Consider the following 27,793-nt stretch of genomic DNA (forward strand, 5'->3'; position numbering starts at 1 on the left):
TCGGATAGGGAGGTCCAGTGGTTCCTAAGCTAAAGGAGGCTATAAAGGAAGCTTGAAACCTCCTTTCCTATCATTCTCATCATTCTAGAGAATTCGAACGGCACTTATCATGGCTGCCACTGAGGGACTTCCGGGTCATTTCACTCCTTTAGGAAGGTTCCTAAGCTAAATGGACTATTCGACTTCAGCCTTAGACTGCCAGTGGTGGAGGCATCTTCTGGGTAACCAACACCTTTATATATACAGTCTATGGTAATCACCCTCGCAAAGGAATGTTCAACAAACACTGAACTTATAGAATAAGCCCTAATGGTGTGGTGAGTGAATCCATTCGGTAGAACATACTTATTAATCATAAAAACAGAGATTTCTTGTTGGATTTAATGTTGTTATTAGCTTTTTGTGAACTAAGAAAAAAGTCCAAATGCATGTTATCTTAATTATCTCTATGCATCACAAGTTTTATTATATCCAAACAAAGGTCTTAAATATAGAAAACTTGATTTGAAGCAAATAATCAACCTCACTTTGCAATGACAGGGAGACCTCTGTAATTCCCTCTCTGGCCACAGGAGAGCATCAGAGCAGCACAATTCTAAATATCTCTCTCTCTGTGAGTGGTCTAATGCGGGCAACCCAAATTCAAAAGTACCCGTTAATTTCCTACCTGAAAAGATCTATAGGAAATCTGTCCACCCACCTCATAAAATACAACATTGTTGAACTGATGAGCACTTTATTTCAAACTGGCACTGCAGCGATTAATATTTATATAAAAAAAGCATCAATAAGACTCAAACGGCATCAACAAAATATCCCTCGCCATGACTGTGGAGAGACCCGTTAAACAGCTGATAACATCTCAGAAACTGAAACTCCAACATAATAAATACAATTTCAATCCAAAGAAAGTGATGGCAGTGGAATGCAGCTTGTAGATGATATCAAAAAATATATATCTACTTCTCAGTAAATCTGAATTCATGACACATTAAAATCAGTTTGTTTAAGGTAACACATCTCAACAAACAGAAGAGTTCCCTTATCTAGCAACATTTACAAAATACATTATGAATCATAGCAATGGCCAGAAAGAACGCTTGTGGGAGCTTAGTTTGTGTCGTGCAGAAAAACAAAAATACCCTGTGAAGAAAGAAGACGTGTGTTGAGTATTATCACTACATCCTCTGTGGACAAACAGTTACAGTGTGTATAAGCTTGAGATTTCTTAGCATGCATCTAAACCCCGGCATGCATCACATTTTAGTTTTTACTTTCCCTTTTATCTCTCTCTTCTCTATGTTTGGAATCACTTGTTCTGAGTGGATACAGGCCTCACAGTTCAAATTCAAAACCAATCACAATTCATAATTGCCCAATTGATGTCACATTCACCACATCCCTGTCCTATGAGCCTATTCTACAGCCATTACAAAACAATCACACATGAGCATGCCTTTGGAAACCAAAAAGATGCAAAGTGAAATATTAAATGAAATATCCTTTTCAATGGATAGACCACACATTGAAAGGTAACACAAAAATGGACCATGTAACACCGTCGCACAGCACAGGTGCTTCCTGTCTGCAGTTTTGGAAGGGGACTGAAAAAGATGACAAGCTACACAAGTGTAAAAAGACAACACAGCAGGTCGATGGCAGCCAGCCTTAGGGGAGCTACAGTATAAGGGCCTTGGGCATAGCACCCTTGTGTTCCCAGCCACCTGTCCCATCACTGAGGGAGCTCTCTGCGACCAGCTCCACACTAGAGAGGAAACGTTTAGATAGTCGGTTGCAGTTGTAGCTCAGCTCTGTGGTGTAGAGGGCGCTGGTTTTCTTGGGGTAGACAATGGTGGTACTCTTGAAGTGCTGTGGTCGATGGCGAGGCTGGAACTCCAACTGTGTCTTGTAGTGGCGCCAGGTACTGTGGGGCACCGCCATGATGGTCTGCCTGCAGTGTTCAAGGCCACGGCCAGTGGGCTGCAGGGCCAGGGCCTGGATGAAGTGGCGGTCTGAGTCGTAGTGCACGGATGAGGTGTATCTGTAAAGGAGGGAAAGTGTGATGGTTTTACTTTGTAGACAACAACTATTCTTAATCCCACTAAATATCACTACAACACAAGTCTGCCCAACTCCCACTTCTTATTGGCTCATTTACACACTTTGCAATTGTTATCTTTCTTGGTACACATTACAACAACTCCTCAGGGTGTTCCATTTTGTGCAGCATAAGCAGCAAACCAACCTACCGTATTTCCTTTGGCGGTAATGGATCAAGTGCTATGCCTTCCCCAAAGGATAATGGGTGTAGCTGCTGGAAAGATCCGGTGGGTAAAACTGGAACCTGCAATGCAGAAGTCAGCCACACAGTCAAAACAGAGCCAATAGTGTAAATTATCATAGGCCCATTCAGAGCAGAAAGCCACTTTCTGAACATGCAGCAAGTTCTCGCAGGTATGTTAAAATCATTGTCAAAGGACTTCCAAAAACATTGAGGTTAGCTGACATGTGACAATTTCTGAGCTAACGTACTGTGTGCAGTGGACACATTTATTCCAAAGACTGCAATTTCAAGGATAAACGATCATTTTAGGTTTGCACAAGCATGTGTGGAAACTAGCACAATTGCAATACTAAATTCCTAGTAGTACGTCAAGTCTTATAGACTATCAAGTAAATGTTCAGATGGAATCTGTGGTCGTTGAATGCAAAGGGAATTGATATATTACTGCTTAGATCAGTACAATACTCAGGTAGTAGTATTACCTACCAGGGGGCCCCTTTCCTCGTCCTCAAACACCGGGCTCACGCCACCTTTATCCGGACACACAGGCAGCAGCCAGGCGCTGGGGCTCGGGGGTAACCCGGAGTCCGGGCTGTCAAGTCCTCTCTCAGCCCTGCAGCTCATATCCAGTGGATCTCCTTCACATACATTTGGCAAGTTCAACCTGCCAACCATTTCTAGTCAAACGTTGCAAAAGTCCAGCGACTGAAACGGAGATTGCAACAGAAAAACAGAATGCAGTTCCTCAGGAGTGTTTTTCCGATCCGTTAGGGTTTGTTGCAATTCTCCACGGTGTTACTGCTGCTAACCTCTCCCCGGACAGGATGCACGTCTGCCCGCTGGAAATATAATCAACCAGGCGGTAATTCGGTCCAAGGGGCGCCCGAGGTTAAAAGGAAAATAAAATAAAAAAGGTCCTTTACTTTGGATTTCAAAAATATCAAAGCATCACCGGCGCGGTGAATGTGTATAACAATATTAGAAAGTGTGTCCGCTTTTAGGACTGAGCAGTGAGAGGCTGAGGGAGCCCTGCTGCCCGCGGCTCGTCTTCAAATTTATATTTTCCCTCACAGGGGCCTTCAGATCCAGACACACCAAAGGAAACGCCTTTTGGAGCTTTTACAGGCTCCTGATTGGATGCAGGATAAGTGGCAACCAGAGACGGAGCTGGTCATGGGAACTTTTCCAGCCCCACATTTAAAATTGGATCCTGGTAAAATCAGGTTGATATATTTCTTGGTATTGTGCATAAAGTGCACATTGGAGCTCTGTGCACACATGGATACATGGAGGCAATGTTTTTAATAGTCTTGACACAATTCAGACACGGAAAAGTATCAACATTTTGTAGCTAAATGCAGGAAGTGTACACCAATGCATTTGCATTTTCTTGATTTATTACAACTGAGAGGCACTGCATCAAACTCTCTGATCTTGAAATAAGTAGCTGATTTTATTTGTCTTCCAGGGAGTGATATATACTACAAGTGAAATTGCTGAGAATACATGAAAGACCACATAAAGTGTTGAAACACAAGTTTTCTCAATTTGCAGTTTGCCCTACAAATTCCGATAGGATAAATAATACACAAAAACAAACTTGATTTAATGTCAAATCATACTGATCACCACACTAAATGCTCACATACTTTACAGTATAGTATACACCCGAAGCAACGGCATCAGTTAAAAGTCTTCAGCTAGCTGGTTCTCATATGCAAGTCAGCCTAGAGAGATTTCAAAAGCCAAGACAAAGCCAGCCTCATTTCTGACTAAAGATGGGAATATTTCTCTACAGGATCTCCAAATGAATACAGTTAACAGCACTGGAACCCTATATAGTGTACAGTATATACACTGCGCAATAATGTTACAAAGCTCAGACATTGGTAAAAATGTACAGAGTTGAATGACATACATGTATGCAACAACAGCTAGTAGCATTTGAGGAAGTGTCTTCATAATCCAGCGTCAGCTTGTGTTGATATTATTGTCAGTCAGAACATTCTGTCAACATTTTGCTCCTTCTCAATGATGACTGAATGGAGTAAAATGAAGTCTTTGACATGACCACCATCCAGGCCTTCAGTCTTTTACATTTTCAAGATGACATTTCAGTGAATTTGTCATTTCACAATCTTTTCTTGATGAGTTTCTCCAGTTTGCGGATGCGGGAAGACTCTTGCTCTGGGGTGGGGGCACTGAATAGAGAGGGGCCACTGTCGGCCCCTGATGGCGGAGTGGGTAGCCTCTGCCTGAATAGCTCCAGCATGCTGCTCTGTTCACTGCGCTTCAGACCCTTCACAGCCATGAACACAAACAAACACAAGAAAGAAAATTCGATTAGTTCTCAAGAAAAGACAACATTAAAAACTACGAGTTGAAAAAATGCTAAATTACAATGTAAAAGCTAAAGCTGTGGAATAGGATACGCTTTTTTTTTCCAACCAAAAGAGAGATAAGGATCACAACAGCATTAAACCTGTATGTTCATGTTGAAGCTGGAGCCAGCAACCAGTTAGGTCAGCTCAGCATAGTCTGGAAGGGCAATTGCTAGACTGGCTCTATCAAAGGTAACACAATCTGCCAACCAACACTTCTAAAGCTCATTAACTAACTTGTTATATCTTGTTTAATCCGTACACCAAAGACAAAAGTGAAAAAAACAACCACTTTCGGTTTTATGTGCAGCTGTTAATTAGTGCACTTTAGAGGTTCTGGTAGGCAGATTTAGTTACCTTCCAACAAAACCTTGACAGTTATTTCATTCCAGTAGGCTAAGCTAACTAGGTCCAGGTCCAGCTTCGTAATTGAAGAAAGAGATGAGAGCAAGTTTTCAGTGTGCTTTTATAATTAAAAAAAAAGTCGTATTTCCAAAAATGTCGAACTATCCTTTGAAATGACTGGTAAAGTAAAAAACAACTGACCTTCATGTCCAGGATCTTCTGGAAGGTCTCAGGATTTCCGTCAGCCAGGAGCTTGATGTAGTTGTCAACAAACACCACTGGTGGTTCATGTGGGGCCATCACCACCTGTGGAAAGTAGAGTTCAATGTTGGGTTCAACCCTCCCTCCTTTCCTGTGAACCATCATGGGACGACCCAAGAGATCTTTAAATGATCCCACATGGGGCAGCTACGGCCCAAATGAGGGAAAGGGGGGGCCGCAACTGACAAAAGCATGTAGTTCTGGCTACAAACAAAGTTGGGACTATGGTTCTAAATTTAGGAGCCCAATCCTCACTCTTTTTTTTCCTTTTACACGGCAATTACTCCATGCATCAGTGGCAAGAAATGGTTTCACCGGTAATTATTTTGGGGGTATAATGAGTCAAAAATCAGCATTAGTCATGAGCAGACAGAAAAGGTTTAATGAGGCACATGTCTTTTTGGATTAGATTCTATTGGTGTCTTTTTTTTCCTACAATACGAGCACGAGACTGGAAAACGTGGATTGGGTAGAATGTCTTACAGCCGCTACAAAGCAGGCAGACCAACACATGGCTGACAGACCCCCACCTCCCATCTCATGCATAGGCATGCACACAGGGATCATCTGACTAAAATTCTAAATGTTTCTCATTTCCTTCAATTCTAAAAAAGACCAAATCTGTCAGTGTTTACTTTTTTTACTCACAGTGAAACATATGGGAAGGTGAGTGAAACAGTGAGGAAGATAGTTTAGAAATCAGAAGCAGGAGAAAAGAGGGAAGAGCAGCCATGAAAGAATTGTGTGGAATTATTTGCTTTCCCTGCTGACTGTGATTTACTTAGCAACTGTCCTGGAGCCAGGCCAAAGGAAAGGCCTGTAGGGACCTTGTAAAAAACAGAAAAGGGGGGGGGTTGAGAATGAAAAGGGGCATAAAAAAGGAGAGTGAGAGCGACAGAGTAAGGGGGGGTGCATTTAGGCTGAACAAGGGGGGGAGGGGGGTTGCCTTATAAATACTCCCCAAAAGAGAGCTTCAGAGGTGGTACAGAGAGCTGGAGCAATGATGGGCTGGGCTGGATGGACGTGGAAAACAGCCACGTCTCACAGGCATCAGACGAGAGGCGTCTCAGACACACAGCTTACAATCCTATGTACTTTAAACATCACTGAGCACACAAAACAGATAACCCAAATATGTGTAATACTAATTTAGGGTGGTGGAAGTGGAAAAAAAAATACAGTAATTAATCTTGAGACTTTCTTTTGTCAGCTGACGTGCAGAACAATATGCAATTTGAATCTTGTTATTTTAACAATGGAACAAATTATCACACATATTGTGAAAGGGGTCTCTAGTAGTAATGAACACATCAAGAAAGGATCAGAGATCCGCTCAGCGTCATGGACTTTTTGAACATCTTTAAGCTCATTGTTTTGGCTTTAGGACAAAGAACTTCATTGTTTTGGTTCAGTCTTACCGCTCGGCCAAACACAGCTTCATTTCTGCATAACAAAGAAGCTCCGATGAACCACTGTACTCATTCCCGAGCTGATCCAAAGAGAATAGAGATAAAGTCAGCTGGTTCCTGTTGAACATTGTGAAGCATTTGGCTAAATAGGATCCCTGAGGAGTCAACACCACATACTAAATGTGTTAGTCTATGTGTAGTAGTTAGTAGGCAATTGTTTTTATAACACATAACAACTTCATCAGGTGATAATAAAGGAAATTGTGTGCTAACAGTCTGTTTCGCGGCTCCAAAGAGGGCAACAAAAAGTACAACCAAGTGCTGAACAAAACATTTTTAAGTGACCAAAATGTTTACAATTAACTTATGTGAACAAATACCACACACTGGGAAAGGGTTCAAGTTTGAAGGTGAACACATAAGGTTTTATACACTATTATTCTCTAAATAGGACCATCATTTACAACACAAACATCATGCTGTATTGAAGAAGACTTTGAACTAGCCATTGACTCGTCAGGAAAATGTTTTACTGAGGTAAATCAAGTGAGATGTAGGGGGATTTTCTCAAAAACTTCTCTTTGCCAGCTGCACTTCCACATTGGCTTCACTTTTCACTAACCGCTTGACTTATAAACATAGTTACTTCGCTTCTAATTGAAACATCAACAGCATCGTTTTGATAAGTGTGAGATCATTATACCACCTCAAGAACAGTAACACAATCAATTAAATGTGCAGCTGTGTACATGGCAAACTATTCAAAACAAAACATACCAACTTAATTGTTTTGTTGAATCTTACAGTAATAAGACGTACATTTACATTTACTGTACGTACGATATGTTCTCCAGTGTGTAAATCTAAATGTTCAAAAACAAATATGTTATGATCTGCTTAGATTTTGACATGTAATCCTGAAGTTGGCTTTCTGCTAAAATCTTAGTGAGCTTTGGGAACTTAAAGTGCTCCTTCAATTGTCCCAATGAATTGCAGTTCCTTGGTGGGGGTGTGCGCCGGATTACATTTCAAGCCACAGCATCACAGAGAGTAATTCAAAACTATTGTTGAGGCTAGACAGAGGAATTATTATATTGACCCTGTTCCGATCTTAGCACAAGGTGGAAGCAATTACCTGTGAGGAAACTTTAAGTTGCACAAAGTTGATGGCTTATATGCTGCCCATAGTACAAAAGCTTCTCTAAACGAATATGAGCTTTCTCTTTCCAAGGTCAAAACTGTTAAAAAAAAAGTCCATGTGTGGCCCTTTTCTTTTCTTCAAAGAGGTGCAACAGAGACTTCTCCCTTCAATGACTTGTTGCTAAAGTAGCAGGAACATTATGCAATGCTGATTGTATTCATTAGAAATGTATACTTTCTCTATTATTCTTATTATCACTAATAATGTACTTCTAATCGATGTGAATCACTTGGAGGCTTTAATGCAGAGTCAGCTACGTCTATGAGAGTTTTTAAGAAGCCATATACTGTAGATCACATTCCAGTTGAAGGGGCCCACTGGCACTCCAATTCAGTAAAAACCAGGCAGTGAATACTGATGTGAATACACTCTATAATTCTATAATGTGAAAGCCCCTTTAATGTGTGGCAGATGAGTTGAAATTCAGGGCATTTTTCCAGGAAACAAAGACTTACACAGGCCTTATGGAACAGTGTGCATCCCAGTAGAAAACTAACAAATGAGTGGTTAATTTGCCTAATAGTATAATAAAGTATCCATCAAATTAAAGTAAAGCATGGCATGATTAGTGAAGGTCACTCTTATTGTTACAAACAACAAAACAGCCCAACCTTGACAAATTCAGGAAGGAAAGAAGGCCTCCCGGGAGTCCGAGGGAAATGTAGGGACAGGCGCGTGTTAGTGTCTGCATTTCAGTACACTCCAGAGACAGTTAATTAGGGTGGGGTTCATCTACATCAGCCACATACCAGAGTCCTCTCAGGTCTCCGAAGGTAATTCTGACGCATGGCTAACTGGCTGTTTCCTGTGTTTGCTCTCCTCACCGACAACAACACCCCTATGCCGTGATCAACTCCAAGTGTTTCTTGAGTAGATGCATGGTAACATGTATATCCTTAATTGCTCACTCACACCTTTCCACTGGCTCAAGGTCAGCCACATTCTGTGTTAAAGAATATGTTTGTGTGTGTGTTCTGTGTTGGCCCCGTCTTTCACTCATTAAACCAGTAGTGCATGAGCTCCATTCCATCCCTACCTCATGTGAGGTAGGTTATTTTATGGAAACATGCTCATAAAGTGCTATTGTAAGTAGGGGTAAAGAAACAATTCAAGAGTTATTCTGCCAAAATTAACTAATCTATGCGAGTGACTCAAAATACACTGTTTAATTCTGACTTGCCAGGGAAGCCACAGACGAGATGTTGTCTTTTTTTTCTTCTTATGATGAAACCTCAATTAGTGGAAAAAGCAGTTAGCTAGAGGTTGTGCCAGACTATTCTAGGTCAAGCTTTAGCATCAACACCAAGGTTCATGTTTAACTGGATATGTCAGCAACATTAAATCTGCACAACGGCAAACCAAAATTAAATTCAGACTGCACTCATCCAAAATGGCCCATCTAAAGTTCCAAGTCCTTTTAAGGCCAGAAAGTGAAGCTTTTGTTGTAAAATGGAACACATGAGGTTAGCCACCCAAGTTAAATGTAATAAAATCAGAAGTGTCCCATAAACATCAAGCGACTCTGATAATTTGTTTGAGTTGAACTATTGTGAATTAAGAGAACATCTCAGGTTCTCATTACAATCCATCAGTCAAATAAACAAGCTCATTCTTTAGTTTATTTCAGTAAGGTAAACTGTTTAAACTAATATCTACTGGCCTTAAGAGCATGGTTGAGTGTTTTTCCAACAGTATTCTGGGAAGTGCTCCGCCCTTTGTACAAATGCAAAAGACATGTACAAAAGGCTTCTGAAAAAAGCTGCTGCACTGAAGCCCACCCACTCCTCACCTTTAGGATCATCTCTGCTCGGGTCATGCCTTTCACCACTATCTTAGTGTAGCTGGCAGGGGCCTTGCGGAGCACCTGGGAGCCAATGGAGGGCAAATCCAGCAAGACTGTCTTCAAGGAGTGAGTGTCAAGGAGAAGCTGATGGGGTAGGATACACAAGACAGAACATCAGGCATTTAAGAACAGCTTTTCATGATGAAACATATACACCAGTGCACATTATGAATGCTAACAATGGATTTTCTGATGTAATAATCATGCATTTGTGCACATGCATGTACAACAGAAGATACATTGGGATGGTGACTGAAAATGAACCATAATTAATGACACTTTACGATAGATAAGCAGGAATTAAACGTACTTGTTCAGCTCCAACCATGCTGATAGGCTTACATCTGAACAGGTGGTTGATGAATTTGGGAATGAAAGAGCTAAGAAAAAAAAAAAATACAAAAACATCAATTTTTTGAAGTGTTAATTGTGGCTTATAAATCTAACAATTATGTGTGTTATATATACTTTGTGTGTGTATATTGTACTTTGTGAATTTGATGCAGAACTGTGTGAAGTATTTGCGTGTGGAGGCCAGGTTTTCTCTGATGATGGGCACATTCTGCTTAATGTGCATGATAATTGAGGTCACATAAGGACTCTGGTCTCCCACGTGCTCCACACTCTGCCACGGCATCTGAGAGGGAGAGGGAGAGGAGAGGGGAGAGAAGGGAAGCTTTAGCATATGCTCTATGATACATTTTATTGTAATATGTATGTGACAATCCCTTTAATGCATTACACATAAAACAAGGACATCTTTTACAAGGTTTTCTGAATGATGATGGTTAGAAAAGAGTCATTCACAAAACCACCAGAAACCTTGTGTTATGGCATTCATAATTTAAAAGCAAAAAAAGAAAAGGTTCCTTTTTTATATCAATGGCAATGGTATTTGATCCAATAACTAGAGATGATGTGTGATTGTTTGTGTTTGTGTACAACCTTGCTCATAGCAGTGAGAGCAGGGTCACAGGCAGCATCAATATCTTGAACGATGAGCTGGATGCTGTTTGAGATGACACTGAAAACAAAAACAAATTGACACCATTAAAACAAACTGTTAGGTGAGCACATATGTTTTGTACTAATAAAACATTGCATGTCTGTAATTGTCACTTACGTGCTGAAAGTATCCATCTCCCCAGTCAAATTAATTCTCTCCACTAGGACTTTATCGACTTTTTCCTTCAGTTTCTCCTCCAACTAGAAAATAATACATTACATTACATTGCATTTAGCTGACGCTTTTATCCAAAGCGACTTACAATAAGTGCGTTCGACCAACAAAATACAAACTAATAAAACAAAATAACGTCAATATACGAAGCTTTATTACTTCGAGTGCATCCTTTGTAATGCATGTTGTCATATTTCTTTTTAATATTGTCTTAAAATTGCTTTGTTGCCTGAAAAAAGGAGCAGGAATGAAACCTTCCAGGATGCATTGTAATCACTCTGAGTTCCTTAAAACACGGATGAAACACAGGTCAAACGTTCTGTAACTGCTACATGGAAGGAATCTATTGTGTCCTCTAGTGTGTACTGTCACTGGAGTTCATCTCATGCCATGCATTTATAGATATTTAAGATTAGTGCATCGGTGTGCTTATATGTGTGTGCTTGCCTGTTGTGTGGTAGCCAGGCAGTACTCTGCAGTGCTAAGGATGCTACAGATCAGGCACAGCTCGTCCATGGTGAACTTTGCAGCCTCCGGCCCGTCCTTCTCCTTCAGCAGACTGCTTATGGTAAGACCTCCACTGTTACTGCTGGATCTGAATCGAGAGATATAAGGAACAGAAAAGCAGTTAAACAAAGATGGAGACAACATATTGGCTGGTTGTAACATTTAATAGTGAATTAGCATATATAACTCAAGATTTTACTTGTTGGCAGAAACCCTACACTTCTCAACTAATCATACCTGGAAACATATGAGTTTAATAATAACAACTAAGATATAGCTCCTAACTGTTTTAAGACATTTATCAACAATCTATGGGGTGGCAGCACCAACATGATGCCTCTACATTAATATACATCATCACAGAGACATAACAGAGAAACCACAACAATTTAAGCTCCTTTCGAGGGCCCCTCTGCAAACCTTTAGAGCACACCACATTGCACGACTGTGTCTCCATGTGTTTGTAAGTGTACGCACTTGCAAAGCCTTTGAGTGCATCTTTGTATCATGTTTGTGTACAGCTCAGAATATGGTATACATTAGTCTGTGAGCACAAGTTTGTAATTAGCATGCATGAATATCTGAGACAGAAACAGAGCCCCACTCTGTGTGTGTGTGTGTGTGTGTGTGTGTGTGTGTGTGTGTGTGTGTGTGTGTGTGTGTGTGTGTGTGTGTGTGTGTGTGTGTGTGTGTGTGTGTGTGTGTGTGTGTGTGTGTGTGTGTGTGTGCACGCACACCACAGCCAGTGATGAGTTATAATGTGGACAATGAGCCAGAGATGTCTTTGCTGGTAGCATATTAGGCTTTGCCACAACATAACTAACTCCAGATCCCTTAAAGCATGCCACCACAATCCATCATACACACAGCACTGAAGACATTTCGTTTAAAACTAAACTCCCAAACATCATCTTACCAACAGATTTGACAAATATTGGCCTGACAATTTTGTTCGTGAAAAATGAATCCCAAATAAATCTGTGTTACTGCCCAGAATATTTATTGATTGGATGGAAACAGGAAATATTAAACTACTTCCACAACATAGAGATTGGAAGCCAATTTGGAAGTGTTTTCATTTAGAAGCAAAGTGCTGGATTACCTTTTGTTCTCATATTCTTTTAAAATCTTCATGTTATGATGGACATGAGGAAGGACATTTTCACTATAATGACTTTTTTTAAACGTCTTACTTAGGAAGGTTGCCAGAGAGGATCTTCCAAGCGTACTCTCTGAGGAATTTCTGGAAGATGGTTGTGAGAGCGATCATTGGTTCCCCGGTGCTCAGTTGTGAGCACTGCACCATGCACTTCTTGTAATAGACAAAGAGGTCCGCACAGCTGGGCAGCACGGCTCCGCCCTCCTCCGTGCCAGCCTTGGGTGGGCCTTGCGCTCGAAAGTCAGCCACAAAACGGTCAATCAGTTCGCCCAGGTTCCTGCGGATGCCAGAAAATGTACAGCCAAATTCCCATGGTTGGATTAGGATTAGGAAATAAGTGACTCAAACATAAAAGACATGATCATTAAAATAAATGATTCCTAAACCCATTCAATAAATTTAAGGATAAAATAAGAGGCAGGCAGACAGAGAGCCACACGGCTGAATAGGAGAAAATATTCCATGCATATCAAAATCAAAAGTGCTACAGTCAACAGGACCACAGTCAGTTGGTGGGGCCCAATCCTGCTGAATCTTGGAATTAAAGCCAAGGACAAAACAAGCAGGCCACTGTTCTCTCCTGCTATGTCCCACTGGGGACATGCTGATCTGGCTGTTGCCTGCCTAAGGCCTTTGGACTGAAGTAAAATGAGGTTGTAACTGCAGAATAGGTCAACACTGTTCCCTTGGATAGACAAACAGCATTTAACGGGCCAGAGAGCCAAAAGCCAGGGCCTGCATGCAAGCACAGCACTCCCAGAACTGTGTTTGATTTCAGGAGAGATTGCCATGACTGGGGGAAGGGATTAAAGGAGGGAAAGTGAAGGATGGTGGTAGAAGACAGGGAGACAGGAAGGGAATCAAAAAACATAAGCATGGCTAGAGAAATGTACAAAATAGGAACAATGAGAGATTGAGATGAAGAAAGGAGGAATCAAACAGAAAGACAGAAAGAGGGGGGGGGCAAAAAGGAAAGCAATAAAGAGGTGGGAAAGAAAATAGGCAGATCTGCTGTGGCAGCACTTATTCAAGCTCCCTCTCTCCTCCTCCCAGCGTCTGTGGTCGCGTAGCTAATGGGAAACATTTCTGCCAGAGACAGAGGCATTCAGAAACAAGAGATGGAAAGACAGAAGAGACAATGAAGTAGAATGGTAGGTGGGGGATCTGATTGATGAGTAGAAAAAGGATGCGCGTGCCATCCTTAAAACACAACCTGCCTCTGACCCTGGGTCCGTGCACCGCGACCCAATATGGCCTTGTCTGCTTGTATATTTGTGTGTTGCTCACTTGTCTTGGGATTCTATGTAGACGTATAGATGAGGTTCAAAGCACTTGGAGACGATACCATGGAAAGGGTTGTCCGGCGCTTTTGGCTTTCTGGGCTAAAAGGATTGAGACATCAATTAGGCATTTTAGTTAAGTTGTAGCTCCTTTGAGTATCAATCAGTGAGTTTATGATGTGCCTCCAGCTCAGCGAACAAAGGTCAAAATATGAGCACAGTTTTCAAAAATAAGGTGGTGTAACTTGTTAGAAATCACTTCTCATTTGTAAGTACAATCAGCTACCAAGGTATTAGCTCCAACTTAAAGTGACTATGCAGTTTACACCAATCCACCCTGCTTTAAATGGGTTATAAGGTTGTTGTTGTTTTTTTAACTGAAACAAAATAAACATTAAATATTTAAATTGAGCTTCTACACAACTGTTCTACTTGCATAAGCCAATAAACCAGTGGTATTACCTTTAGCAAGAGTAAAAAACAATCAATCCAATCAAAAAGCAGGAGGAAGAAACATCTCATTGTTACAAAACAGATGGGGTCATTCCAGGTCAACTCACCTTAGCTAGATCCTCGTCCTTATCTGCGCCCACATCCTCACCCGCGTCGTCATCCAGGAAGGGGTTAGTAGATTCGAGAGGACTCTCTGGCCTCTTTTTCTATAAAAGAACAGATAAACTTTAGTATTTTTTCTATTTCTCAATTATTAAAAGCAGCATTAGGGGCTTTACTGCCACTTAGGCATCCCATGCTAACAACTCTCTTGACTTGCATAAATATTTCTGTAATTATTTAAATCGTTCAGTATTACTTAGTCAGTTTCTTCTATTTCTATGTAGACAATTTAATGGGAGGATTTGGTGAAACTGCTAATCCAATTATGAAATTCCACTCAACTAAATTCCCTGATCAAATTACAGAACCCAGCAGGCATTGGTGTAAACCTAACTGAGGACAAAAGGGCCTCTGACTAACCTAAATATTGTCAGTGATGAAAAAGCTTGGCAGAGTTTTACGTCCAACAAAATAATAATCATTAAGCGTCCATTTTTCGTTTATTGCATCCAATTCGACTTACAACATCACGTGGAGTAAAAGGTTTCTTTATGCTGTGACACAGAGAGGACTGTGTGTGTGAGTAGAACAAAACAAACAGCTTATTGTAATTGTGATTATGGAACAAAAAAAGCAAGCTGCATCATAACGTTTATTTTGATTGGATGAAATGTTGTATTGTAAGAAAAGTGTTATTTAAGGGCAGAAGTGCAATTAAGATCTCTGATTTAAGCTTCTATGTGTTTGGACAATTTCAGCTTGAAAAGGTGGAAGCCGTTGGAGTTTAAATTCTGTACAACTGTATGTATTTATTGGAGTTTTCTTACTCCGGGTATGTCAGTCAAGGTGCATCCAGTGAAGCGTTTGGCCAGAAGACCCTCGAAGTTTGTGGTCCTCTGAATAGCAAACAGAAGCAGCTTCACCTCAATCTCCTTAGCCCGTGTTCGCATCACTTTGGCAAGCTCCACCCTTAAAAACAAAGATACAAAAATTGAAATTGCTTACTTATGAGAATATTAATTTCTATGCTTTGACCCTTGTTAGTAATTTTATTTTACACCTATCCTATACATCCTTGTTACCTAACATGTCTTTTCAGGCTTCTCGTAAGACACTGATTGGATTTATGCATTTTTGTTGTCAGCTGTAGTCGAGAGTAGCACACACACAGTGCCCACTTCTTCTTGCCTTCTGTAGCTGAGGGAAACAGGCTGAGTGTGTGGTCACTAGGTCGCTGCTCATGCAGGCCACCTACGTCAACTGCACTAAAAGCCAAATCAAAGACTCACGAGAAGCATGCCATACCAGTGTGGTTAGTGCCAAAATGTTCCACAGCCACGTTCTCTTTAATTTAATTATTGTTCTTTTATTTATTTGTCTTTCTTCTCTTTTCTTAGGGACAGAGACATACCATCAACATATTCACTAAATAGGCTAGAAACACAAGCTATACAATTAATAGCCTATGATAATTTGCACCGCTTTTTCCAACATGGGTTTTTATGCTATATGTTGTGGTGTTTTCGTTACCTGGTGATGTGGCAGAACTCCACAGCAATGCGCTCAGTCATGCTCCACTCCTCAGGAAACATGCGTCCGTACTTCTCCTCGTAGTCCACGAGCTGCCGTTTGATCCAGGCGTAGCGCCGATCGATCTTGTCTAGCCATGCAACCTAAGCACAGGTCATGGTATTAGTATACTATTACAGATATCATCTTGTTCATTAGAGAAATCAGTTTCTTACTCACATCTTGGTTTTCCTGGAATAATACCAGGTACTCTGAGAGGTGCTGCCTGATAAACTTTTTGATAATCTCCTGTTTGATGCGTGGATCCAGCACATTGGCCACCAGACAGGCATCTCTCAACACATTACTGGGACCACCTTGTCTCTGGATGGATAACAATACACGTTTTTTTACAAGGTGGAACGAGACAAGAACAGTGTCTGAATAGTGAGAAATGGTATTCATTTTTACAGAAACAAATTAAACTCAACAAATCTGAAACTCTTACCTTGGAGCCTTGAGAGGGGAAGGATTCTTCAAAATCTGCCAGGATCTGAGTCCCCAACTCACTCTGTGCTGCTTTTACTCTGGAAATCCAATAAATTATATCTTTTAATTAAAGTTGTTTCCGCAATAATTCAAATTGCATAAGGGAATGGTAGCAATTACATGTGGAAGCTTCCAATATACAATAGACTTTTGGCATATGACATTTGGCCACCTAGCTACTTTGGCAAATACCTTTTATGATAAACAGCCAGGTAAAATATCCCTAATGTAATGATTGTTTAGTGATTGTAGACAAAGACACTGTTTAAAGTGGCTAGTTTTGTTTTCACCCACTATAAAGTCACTGTATAAAATGTTTCGAAGTGCTTATACAAAAGGATCCACTTAGACACTCTGTCTGTCCAGTGCTTGGAGGGTCTGTGTTGCCTGAAGGCTTCCAGGCTGGGTTAACCAAGGACAGCTCCCAAAGCCATGACAATGGTCCAGAATAAGCAGGAGAGGCTGCAGAGATGTTATCACAGATGGAGGGCAAATTAACTGGCAGCTTTATTTCAAGTGCATGATGTTGGCTAAATATCCAGCTATTAACCTCAGCTACTGAGTGTAACAACAAACTCTGCTCTATTGCTCCCGTTTCAGCTGAGTCTCATGCTCATATACACTGATGTCAGAGAGAACAGCAGGTCATGTATGTGTATACACACACACACACACACACACACACACACACACACACACACACACACACACACACACACACACACAATAGTACAGTACATAGATACAGTACACAACAAAACACTGTCTCGCTGCCTGTCAGCTGAACTGTGAGAGTCATGGTCAAGTTTAGAAGGTGAGCGAAGCATTAAGCAATGACAAGAGTAAGGCTTATTAAGATAAAAAAAAGTTGATCAGGTTCAACTATGACATTTGCACTTTCAGTATAGTAAGTATAAAGACAAATTAAATAACAATTTCCTTAACTGAATTAAATATTTTAAGGCAGGAAGGGAGAATTGTAATTTGGAGGTAATATACATTTAGATTGTAACCATGTAGAATATTCACATAAAACAAACCATTCTTCTTCTTTTGTATTGCTTTATATTTATTACCGTCCCTTTTTTAAATTTAAGTTCATAAGTAAAACAAAAATTACTTAACTCCTTCTCTGTAAATGTTTTACGTTTTTAATGAGATTGAGTTCAGAATTTAATCAAATATGTAGTCGTTTATTGTCTTGCTATGACTTTCTTTTAACTGTTTGCGTCCAGCTTTCTGCCTTGTCTTATTATCTCGAGTCACTTCTTCCACGCAGCTGTTATTTGGTAAAAAACTATTCGGCCACACCTCAGTCAAAACAGAACAGAAGGTCATCTTTTTTGGGGGGGATCAGCACTGCTTTAAACTTGAACATGGCCAGGAATCATGTGTCCCAAATTGATTTAATGTTCATGGAAAATAATAGTAAAAAGGGAAATTAAATCAGTCAGGGCTGTGGGAAACGAGAGTGTAACAATGCACTTTGTTGTATGTGTGTAGCTGTGTGTATTTTCCAGATATTGGCAGGAGAGCAAACTAACATTTTGGAATGTACCATTAATTGAAGCACATACATGCGGACACAAACACACCCTTAGAAAAAGTATGCTCCTAATCTCTCACAATGGAAGAATCACGGCCATAATGGGACTCTGTTCAGTGTTTCCTTCCTCTGTGTTCCTGTATTTGTGGCGTTGTGTGTGTATACTGTATCTGCATAAACAGGATGCAATTCGCAAAATACCTCCATCCAAATACTGTAACCACTTTTCAACAGTTCTGCTGACGAGCGGTGGAATATTCAGCTGTAAGCAGAGAACCGGCTCTGAACTTGCTACTGTAAATAATGCTTTGATACTCAACCCCAGAGCTGTGTGTGTAGGTGTTAGCGTGTGCACTTCAGTTACCTCTCAGATAGCTGTCTGATCTGGGGTATGCCCATGTACTTGTGGAAATGTTCAAGCACATTGACCACTCCCTGCAGCAGGTTGGCCACCTCACCATACTGCCTCTTTCTGGTCATGGCTCTGGAACCCAAAACAACACACATTTCTATTATTAAATAAAGAAAATATATTTGATACGCTACATTTTGTCAAGTGATAATGCCACGCACATCTGTAAACGTATCATTCAAGCATCAATCTAAGTGTATATCTCTCACATGTGCAAATTCCTTCCTAACATGCTAAAGGGGATACAAACACTACCCTTAAAAGATAGAAAAGATAACAAAGAAGGATGTTATTTTTATAGATTTTAAAGACAAATCAGATGTTTTATCAATATACATTAGAAGCTTGAACCCCGTATTTTTTTTTAACATGCCACTGAAATCATATTAGACTGAAATAAAACTCCTCATTCAGTTCAGAGTATTTCTACTGGCAGCAACTAACTCTTTATCAGAAAATGTAGAACGCTTATCACAACTGAAGAGCTTCTGAAAAATCCCAAATGCTTTATTTAGGTCAAATTAGATCCATTCTGTTAAAAGGGATTGCACCCACTCTAAAGTGTCGACGCCTCCTGCCAACATGTGCAGGTGGTTGAGGGTGGTGATGGATGTAGTTAGGTGGCGCTTGGCATGGTCCAACTGCTTTATGTCTCTCGTAATCTCCTTGACCTGCGCAGGAAAAGAAAAGGTCAGAGAGGTTGGTCATTTATATTGCACAGAATAAGAAGAAAATAAAATGTTCAGAGATGGGGAAAAGAGGAAGCAAGAGAAGGTGTACACATATAGGTGGTTCGACTGGATGGTGCGATACGACAAAGATAAATAGAGCAAGATAAACAATCCACCCACTGGTTTGAGAAATCATTGCTCCTACATGCCACTGAGGGAGGGTCTGCTTTCCAACCTCCCCCTTCATCCTTTCTACACACCCAGCCTACGTCCTCAACTTTAAATAACTCTCTCCTCTATTGTAACAGAAGGATACAGAGTGTATATCCCCTTTGCCAGGTAATGTCACTGATTAGCTTCAACAAGCTACCTTGTGTGTGTGTGTGTGTATGTGTATGTGTATGTGTGTATGTGTGTATATATACCATTTGTTCAGACTTCTCTGCCTTGTCCTTGATGTCTTTGATTTTTCCAAAGAGCTGCTGGATGGCAATTTGGGCCTCTTCCAAAGCCTGTCCAAAACAAACAAAGAAAATATGAAACATACCGAGAATACGTTTTTTTCACCTGCTGCTGCCGCTGATAATGTAAGTGTGGATTTATTCTCAAACAAACAGAACTGAACAAAGAGATGAGAAAAACTCCTATTCAGTTATGAATGCACCTGCCCATTGCCTGGAAAAGTTAGATGCCACCTATTACAGTGCCCTGAGATTTGTTACTAACTGTAAATCACTTACTCATCACTGTACCCTGTACACCAAGGCAGGTCTGCCTTCACTAACTGTACGGAGGCTCAGTCATTGGTACATGTTCATCTATAAAGCCATGTTGGGTAAACTACCTTTTTATATCTGCTCTCTGATCTCTCGACGAATTGAAAGTACGTATTGCCTGAGATCTCAGGATGTTGTTTTATTAAAAGTGCTAGGACTGTTTTAGGGAAGAAAGCTTTTAGATGTGCAGCTCCACTAACTTGGAACAGTCTGCAAACATGTTTAAAACTGAGCACTTTGGTTCCCCTGCATCATTTTAAAACTCGGCTGGGTGACATGCTGTTTGATACTCATGGTACCTGTCATTGTAAATAGAGTTTGTAAACTGTACCCTGTACATTATGTTGTATGTCATCCTTATTGTTGTTCTGTTGTTTTTATGTTACATGTGTAACTAATGTCCTGCAGGTCACCCTTGAAAAAGAGATATTTTGATCTCAAGGGGCTTTCACCTGGTTAGATAAAGGCTACAAACAAACCCTTATATGCTGAGTTTGAATGAGTGGAGTTGTCTACCTGTAGAGAAATGGCAAGTCATGGAAACAGCTAGAAAAAACAATCCCTTGATGTTTGGTGCTTCCACCTGAGAGGCGTTAAAGGTATGTATTTGCATGCATTCTTCTTATCCCTTACAAGTGTCCTTTCTAACAGACAGTATTGTACTGTCGATATATTTCAAATGAGTCAACCTACTGTACCAAACTCACAATAAAATGTCCCTCTGGTGTCTAGAACTTTATTATACTGTATATTCTTTAATCCACAAATTCCTGAGAGAGAGCAGGGAAACCCTTGAATGAAAATGTGTCATCCCATACATAAAAGGTGAACTTTTTAGCTAAATTGTATAAGAAAAAAACATGTTGCACTTAAAATACAGTTGATTTGAGAAGCAGGGCTGTGTGGAATAACTGTGTGTCAGTTGTGGTTCGCCAGCCTGGGTCGTATTTCCAGGGATATTTTCTTATCCGCTCACTACTGGCTTTGGTCCATGTAAAAAAATATCCCGCTTATGCCTGTTCACAGTTCTGATATATACACAGTAATTGCCCATCTATCTGGAAAGCTAACTAGATATCTGACACTGACAGGTTAAAGTCTAAAGACACTATTAGCAGTTTTAAAAACCTATAAAGCCAGACGGGATTAGATAACATCAGATAGTTACAATTGTAAGATAGTTAACGTGCTATTTGAATATTTCCCCATCATCTGACATGGCAGCTGTTTTTTGATGGTCCTAAACAGAGATTGTGCTCGACATCTGATGCCAAGGTAATTGGCTTCACTTGGCCCGATGCTACGACACAACTTTGACTTTCCTAAGATTTACACACACACCCACACACACACAGACTGACACATGCACCCAAGGAATGCTAACAGCCGGCACCAGCTGTGCAAGGAATTTACCACTTTTACAAGCACGTCTAAGAAACAGTGAGTGAGCAAACAGACACAAACATAAATACAGCTTTCACTGACAGCAGAGGATTCACTCTGCTTCCTGAGAGTGGCTAAAAAGCAGCACTTGGTGACAGTGTCGTAGAGACCCAGTGAAAGTCAGCACAACACCAAGACAAGGTCATCAAATCACAACAAAACCATTCTGACATTTAAACCGGCAAGGAGTTTCTCTTGTAATCTTAAACTAAACTCACACTTGATCTACTCTGTGTAATAAAACTACATTAGGGAAGTCGGCCCTGGAGGCCAGACAGAGAGGATCTCTTCTTTAATACAGATGAGAACAAGTCTAGGTTGCACCTTTAATTGTATGCTTCAAGCAACCCATTGGTTGTCGGGTGATTGGATAAATGAATTAGAAAAATGCATGCAGGTTATGTCATTACTCTTTGATCTGAGCGGAAGGCAGGGCCACTGAATCTTCTAAGAGGTTCCCTGGAGGAGCTGTTCAGAAAGCAAACTGCATGCAGGAGAGGCTGGTTCCAAGGCGGCAAATGCCTCTCATGCAGGCTCAGCTGAGACAAACTGGCTCTCTTCCGAGCGCTCATTTCCTGTATTTAGCCTTGAAGAGAGCAGAGAGAGAGAGACCACTGCCCAGCAGGCGCCTCTAAGCCCGAGATGTTATCTGCTCTCACACAAACACACATATGCTAACCAGTGTATCCCTTACATGCATTAATCAGCAGGGCTCCAATGCATACATATGTAGTGTTATAGAGGTACAAAAGGAGTGTGAACAGGATGCACTTCACTCCTCCCTCTGACAGATGCTAGTGTAGCTTTCTGACATACAGGTTGGGTTGAATGGTAATTCTGAGATTAAGGCCAATTCTAAAAAATCTGATCGACCAATCAGGGCTATTTTAATAGTTGTTTCATTGCCATCATGTTAACATTTGTAGGGAGTACATTTGGAGAGAAGAGTGTTTCACTTAACAGAGAATAACTTGTAAAAAGATTTGTTTAGAAATACTCACAGTAAATAAAATCCAAAGCACCACTTTCTAATGCATTCTTTTATAGCCTAATTATAAATATCCTAGTATCCAGCTGCCTCGTATTTCTTTAATTGTTTAATTTCTCCTTTAAAAAGCAATACAAAATGTTGGCAAAGTTGGTGTTTATAGATTATGTTTTAGACAAATGTAATAGGCTAAACTGATAGTCACTAAACATATTTGTGGCGAAGGTTGAAAGTGACTAGTGCATTTAGAGCAGACAGAGTTCTGAGAACAGGAAAGCATGGACGCTAAAACAAGCTTTGAACAACCTTTTCTGAGTTAAATATTGACATTAATGCGGTTTCTACAGGAATACCAGCCTATACTGTATTGCATCCTTCCCTGTGACTATTTATAAAAGTATGTAAACACGAACAGACAAATCAGACACACGGAAAGAAAAACACAAATGGCAGACTGCCAACCATGCAGGAAGCAAGCCCCACTATGTGTATGTGTGTGGGTGTGTTTTCATACCCCTTTTTACATACTGCAGCTTTTATGTGAATGGAATTAACTGGTAACAAATGTGTGGGTTCCTTGATGAGATCCTTTGACTCAGACATGAACATATAGATTCCCACCGAGCCAGGCTTTTATGTCATTCATTAGTGGTGCACTGCAATATTGAGCTGACTGTGGAGCAGGTGTGCATGTGGTATCCAAATTGCTTTAACAACAGACAGGAACAGTGTGTGTGGCAGGAAACTCTTAACTGGCAGGCTACAACCATACAGATATTTTCATAGTACATTTTCCAACATAGCCAGACTGCTCAGAAGAATCCAACAATTAGTCACCTTCAGCACTGTAGTATGCCTACAGTGCTGAAGGTGACTAATTGTTGGATTCTTCAGATAATACAGAGGTTATGCACCTCTGCATTACCTTGACACATTAAATGATGCAGATTAAAAGGAATTAGTCTGGATTGTTAAGAAATTAGCATCTGATTAATGACAGAGTTTATGTAATAATTGAGTCTGCCGCAAAGCCACTTGACATCATACCGTAAACAATTTGGCTTGCAGTGCCATTCCTGTATGCATCTGTCGTGCTGTTGTTGTTTTTTTCATAAATGAATGATTGCAAAGATGTTTGGTTGCTAGGTAACACAGTCATTGTAACACTTAATAACAGCGCTTTAAGTCGAACACTAAGGGAAACACATTTCCACACTCTGTCCTGCAGCATATGACTCCAAACAGAAAAAAAGCACCAGAGAAATATTTCCCAGAATCTCCTCCACTTTCTCTCTCCTCCACTTTCTCTCTCCTCCTGTCTTGATCTTTCCATTCTTCTTCAATAATCTTAAATGTCATCCCGGGCATTGCTTTGAGCTCAGTGAGTTGAGATCAGTCAACAGCAGAAATGACTAAATTGCTGATACTTTTGTTTTTATTCTATTGCTTTATGTCTTAATCGCCGTCTTGAAATGAACACCTCTTTCCATCTACAGAAAGTATTTTCCCTCTGGAAATGTTGGAATGGCACTGCGGGGTTGGAAAAACAAACTAAAATGGTTGTGTGTGGCTGTGTAACGTTATTGGTCTGGAGGGATTAAAAGTGTTTCCGCTACCAAACAGTAGCTAACGGGGAAAGACAGGGCCACCGGGCCAGACACCCTGACGACAACACACACCTCATCATGTCAACTGGTCAGAACATACACGGCTCACCCGTCAGGTGTCACATTCCCTTTGAGCCACAACTCCTCGACAAAAAGAGGACCTGGATTAAATCAGCAGGGGCTGTTCTTTTCCATCATGCTCCAACATGAAAAGGCAAAGACTCAAAAGCCAGGGTTTAAAATAAATCTACGTTTTCACATACGAGAATCTATTTCCCAGACGTGTTTTCTGTAAAGAAGGGTAGTTTGAGCAGTGGGAATGGTTCTGAGTCATCTTGTCCTTTTCCATGGAAGCAATGTGGAGAGAGGAAAGAGGAGGAGAGCGGGAAAAACATCTTTCTATGGCTTTAGAGAAGCCAGTAGCGCTATTCTAACTTCAGGGAAAGGATACTGTTTTGAAAACCACAAGTGAAAATTAGGCCTTGTGGTTGCGTGTACAATAAGAAAATAGTGTTACCATCCCCCATATAACGTAACGTCTACTATTTTTCTATAACGCTTTATATACTATGGTTACATTGCACACATATCAATCAGCCTTTGCGGAAAAATTCCAGCTCCACCATCTTCACTATAACAAGATAATACATTTCAATAGTTACATAAATCTTAATTCTGACAACCAACGAAACATGTTTCATAGATTAAATAAATGTATATTTTTTCCTATCCATAATGACATAAATGACAATTCATTGTGCCGGAAAACATATTTGAAGTCGATCAAGTTTGTTTAACCACTGTAGCTCGACCCACCTGTCTGCCATCCTGACCCACGTTGGTCTGGCCTCTCACCACTGTCCTGATGTTGTCATCCAGGCGCCTATCAAATGTGACACAAAGGGCACTCCAGTCAGTTTGAGGGTAATATAAAGGGTAATAAATAATTGATGTGCTAAGAGCAAGGACTGTCTTAGGTAAGACAGCTTTTATGTGCGCAGCGCCACTTGCTTGGAACAGTCTACAGCTAAAATTGAAACTGAGCAATTGTATTCCTCTGAATGTTTTTAAAGCAAGTCTAAGTGAAATGCTCATTGAAACTATGGGTATTTGTAAATGTTGATAAGTATGTAAATGTAGCTTATTAATATGTTGTATGATATCCTCTATTGCTTTATGTTGTTTTATGTTTCATGTGGAACTGGAATTGCTGCAGGTCTCCCTTTAAAGAGATCTATGATCTCGATGAACAATCTGGATAAATAAAGGTTTTGAAATGAAATGACCAAAAACAAGAAATGTGTCATCAAGTCAATGAAATGAACTCACCGGATCTTCAGACGAATCTTGTTTACCACATCATCAATATTAGCCAATGACTGATGGGAAATACAAAAACAGGTAATCAGCTGTTGAACCTATATTATACCTCTGTACTTAAATACACACGTTGTAGCATTTACTGCATGTGTGCCTAAGGGACAGTTCACGACAAAAGTACAATTCCTACATTAAACTACTAAAAGGTTTATAGATCGACTTGACTTAATGGGTCATGATTTCTGATAACACATTGCAGCAGATTTGTTCAAATGTATTTTTTTTGCACTTTGAAAACCATAAGCAGAGTGCCATCTAGTTCCATTATATTTGCGAGTAGGCAGACATCTTCTCGGCCATTACCTCCAACACGGCTACTAGTACCAAAACAGTCTAGATTGATAAATACTACTACAAGTGAAAGGAAACATGTGTTTTGGATTTTGACGTAAACTGTCCCTTTAAAAAAGCTGATCATTTTGCTTCAGGGTATACAAATCTGTTTAACTAGCCATTTCAACTGCAGCACAGGTGTACACCTTACCTGATGAAATAGTACACATAGAGTCCATTTAGGAGAAGAAAAAAAATTCATGCACATTTACACTAGGGGCCCTTCCATGTATACGATGAGCACAAACTATAGGGTAACAGCGACCCCTCATGGAAATGGAGTATATACACACAGACACTTTATTAAGTATACCGTCCAAAAGTGCAATACATAAAGATTCACAACATACTCATTGCATCCACAGACATATGATATTTTTTCAATAACTGCCATAGCATATGACATCTAGATTAATATGGAGTTATTACGCTGGACAAGTTGTACACAATTTTGTTCAGTGATTTCTTCAATCGTATATGGTTATTCTTATGAAAATTCACAAGTTTATGAAAGGTCTCCTACCATTGCAGTGGATAAGTAGAGCACACCTATTTTTATTATTAAACAAGTTTATATAATAAAGAAAACCAGCATGTTTGTATAGTTACAAATAATTACAAATATATATATTTCCAAATGTATAATAGAGTCACTGGGTCACATGACATTGAAGCTTTTGAAAAAATCAAGACTTTTCAATACAAAAACTGCAGAATGTTCATAAAATATTTTCATAGAAAATAAAAGAAACACTTCAATCCAACAGGAAGAGGTGTGTCTGAACAGCCCGGTGTAGACAACATTGCTGGTATGAATTTGGAGTCACACATATGAAAGCTATTGAAATAAACTGAAATTATCTTTCGATTAAATGTTTGTGTTAAATAAATGAATGACAGATCAGCAATTTAAAGACCCTTTTTAATATATTTATCACCATAATTTTCGGTAATATGAGTATTAAGGTATTGCAACTAAGATTGATTTGGTGTAATAAATGTATTGACAGCCCCTGAGTGAGGGCTCAAGAGTTCGTCCTCTGACAGCTGACAGTCTGTGAAACTGAGAATACTAGTTGTTTCTATCAGTATGTTGAATTTCCAACCTAAAACGAATTCCAAAACAGTATAACCAAAGACAAACATTATCAACCCACTAATGACAAATATAGCTTTTGACTGCCCCCCAATAAAATGGATATCAGTAGCATAACAGTCTTTATCACTTCAGTGTACCCATGCATGTATAAAGTGTACCTGTTCGGTCGGGAATAGGGTGTTGATGTATTCCACAGCATTGAAGTCTGCTCTGTCCAGTGGGTCCTGGCTGGGGAAAACCTAGTACACAAAACACACATGACGTCCAGTCAGTACGTTACTGACAATGCTTCACTAAATATTTGATGGAGTAATTTGGCATAGTTCAACATGCAAACCGGTTTAGGCTTGTCACTGAAAGCATACACTGACAAGTTGATAAATGGGACGTGTGTAATTACAATGACATTTCACGACGTATTTGTCTTTTACTCTCGTGTTATTTTAAGCAACATATAAAACAACCTGACGATGTTTTGGAGGCTTAACAATGTTAATATATCGAGGAACCCAAGGTGTTTCGGCTAGCTGTGACAGCACTGTAACGTTGAGCTAGCCTGCTAACAGCTGGTTTATAGGCATGAGCAGCAACACTGTTTAAAAGCTGCTAGAGCAACCGAGGGTCAAACGGCTACCTGTTCAATGGCTAGTTGCACCTCTGGGGTGAGATGCAGAATAGCCTCCAAGTCCTCAGCCAATTCAAATTCTTCTTCCTCCATCATTGTCAAAACAAATCCTGAAAAAAAATCTCCGGCATACTACTTCCTGGTGAGGAGGCTTTTGGGATACTCGATGACGTAGAAAACGGTGCTTTCAAGGCTGTCGGAAATCAGAGCTACACTTGAACGTCTCTCGTCTTTTTTTTCTCTTTTAAGTATTCAAGAACATATATGAAGGTCATATATTGTGTATACAAAACAGTTGACATCAGGGGTAGACATGTACTTTTTATTCATGTATTTTTTTCTTTTAATGTTTCCTTTATTATTTTTTCTTTGTAATGACTGTTTTTAAATGCCTTTGTCTGAATGTCTTTCATTTTTGTGGGGACGTAAGGGCAGTAGCATTTGTTTCTT

The 27,793-nt window shown here is 40.1% G+C and overlaps 2 protein-coding genes across 2 annotated transcripts; both read right to left on the bottom strand.

Annotated features, from left to right (window-relative positions):
* Positions 1 to 716: 716 nt before the first annotated feature.
* rflnb (refilin B) lies at positions 717 to 3,376 on the bottom strand. Its single transcript, XM_034097451.2, has 3 exons — positions 2,771 to 3,376; positions 2,250 to 2,344; positions 717 to 2,041 (listed from the first exon to the last, which is right to left on the bottom strand). Exons 1-3 carry the CDS (start codon positions 2,957 to 2,959, stop codon positions 1,678 to 1,680), a joined length of 648 nt encoding a protein of 215 aa, XP_033953342.1. The 5' UTR covers positions 2,960 to 3,376; the 3' UTR covers positions 717 to 1,677.
* A 342-nt stretch (positions 3,377 to 3,718) lies between these two features.
* Positions 3,719 to 27,495, bottom strand: vps53 (VPS53 subunit of GARP complex). The gene is made up of 22 exons (XM_034097552.2): positions 27,353 to 27,495; positions 26,877 to 26,957; positions 25,236 to 25,285; positions 24,723 to 24,789; positions 19,518 to 19,604; positions 18,977 to 19,092; positions 18,374 to 18,493; positions 16,423 to 16,501; positions 16,155 to 16,298; positions 15,936 to 16,078; positions 15,233 to 15,374; positions 14,411 to 14,509; positions 13,858 to 13,952; positions 12,605 to 12,847; positions 11,352 to 11,499; positions 10,848 to 10,930; positions 10,670 to 10,748; positions 10,213 to 10,361; positions 10,035 to 10,104; positions 9,671 to 9,808; positions 5,212 to 5,316; positions 3,719 to 4,583 (listed from the first exon to the last, which is right to left on the bottom strand). The coding sequence occupies exons 1-22, from the start codon at positions 27,437 to 27,439 to the stop codon at positions 4,416 to 4,418; spliced, it is 2,493 nt and encodes an 830-aa protein (XP_033953443.1). The 5' UTR covers positions 27,440 to 27,495; the 3' UTR covers positions 3,719 to 4,415.
* Between the last annotated feature and the right edge of the window lie 298 nt (positions 27,496 to 27,793).

Source organism: Pseudochaenichthys georgianus, chromosome 13 (assembly GCF_902827115.2).
Source record: "Pseudochaenichthys georgianus chromosome 13, fPseGeo1.2, whole genome shotgun sequence".
Classification (NCBI taxonomy): domain Eukaryota; kingdom Metazoa; phylum Chordata; class Actinopteri; order Perciformes; family Channichthyidae; genus Pseudochaenichthys; species Pseudochaenichthys georgianus.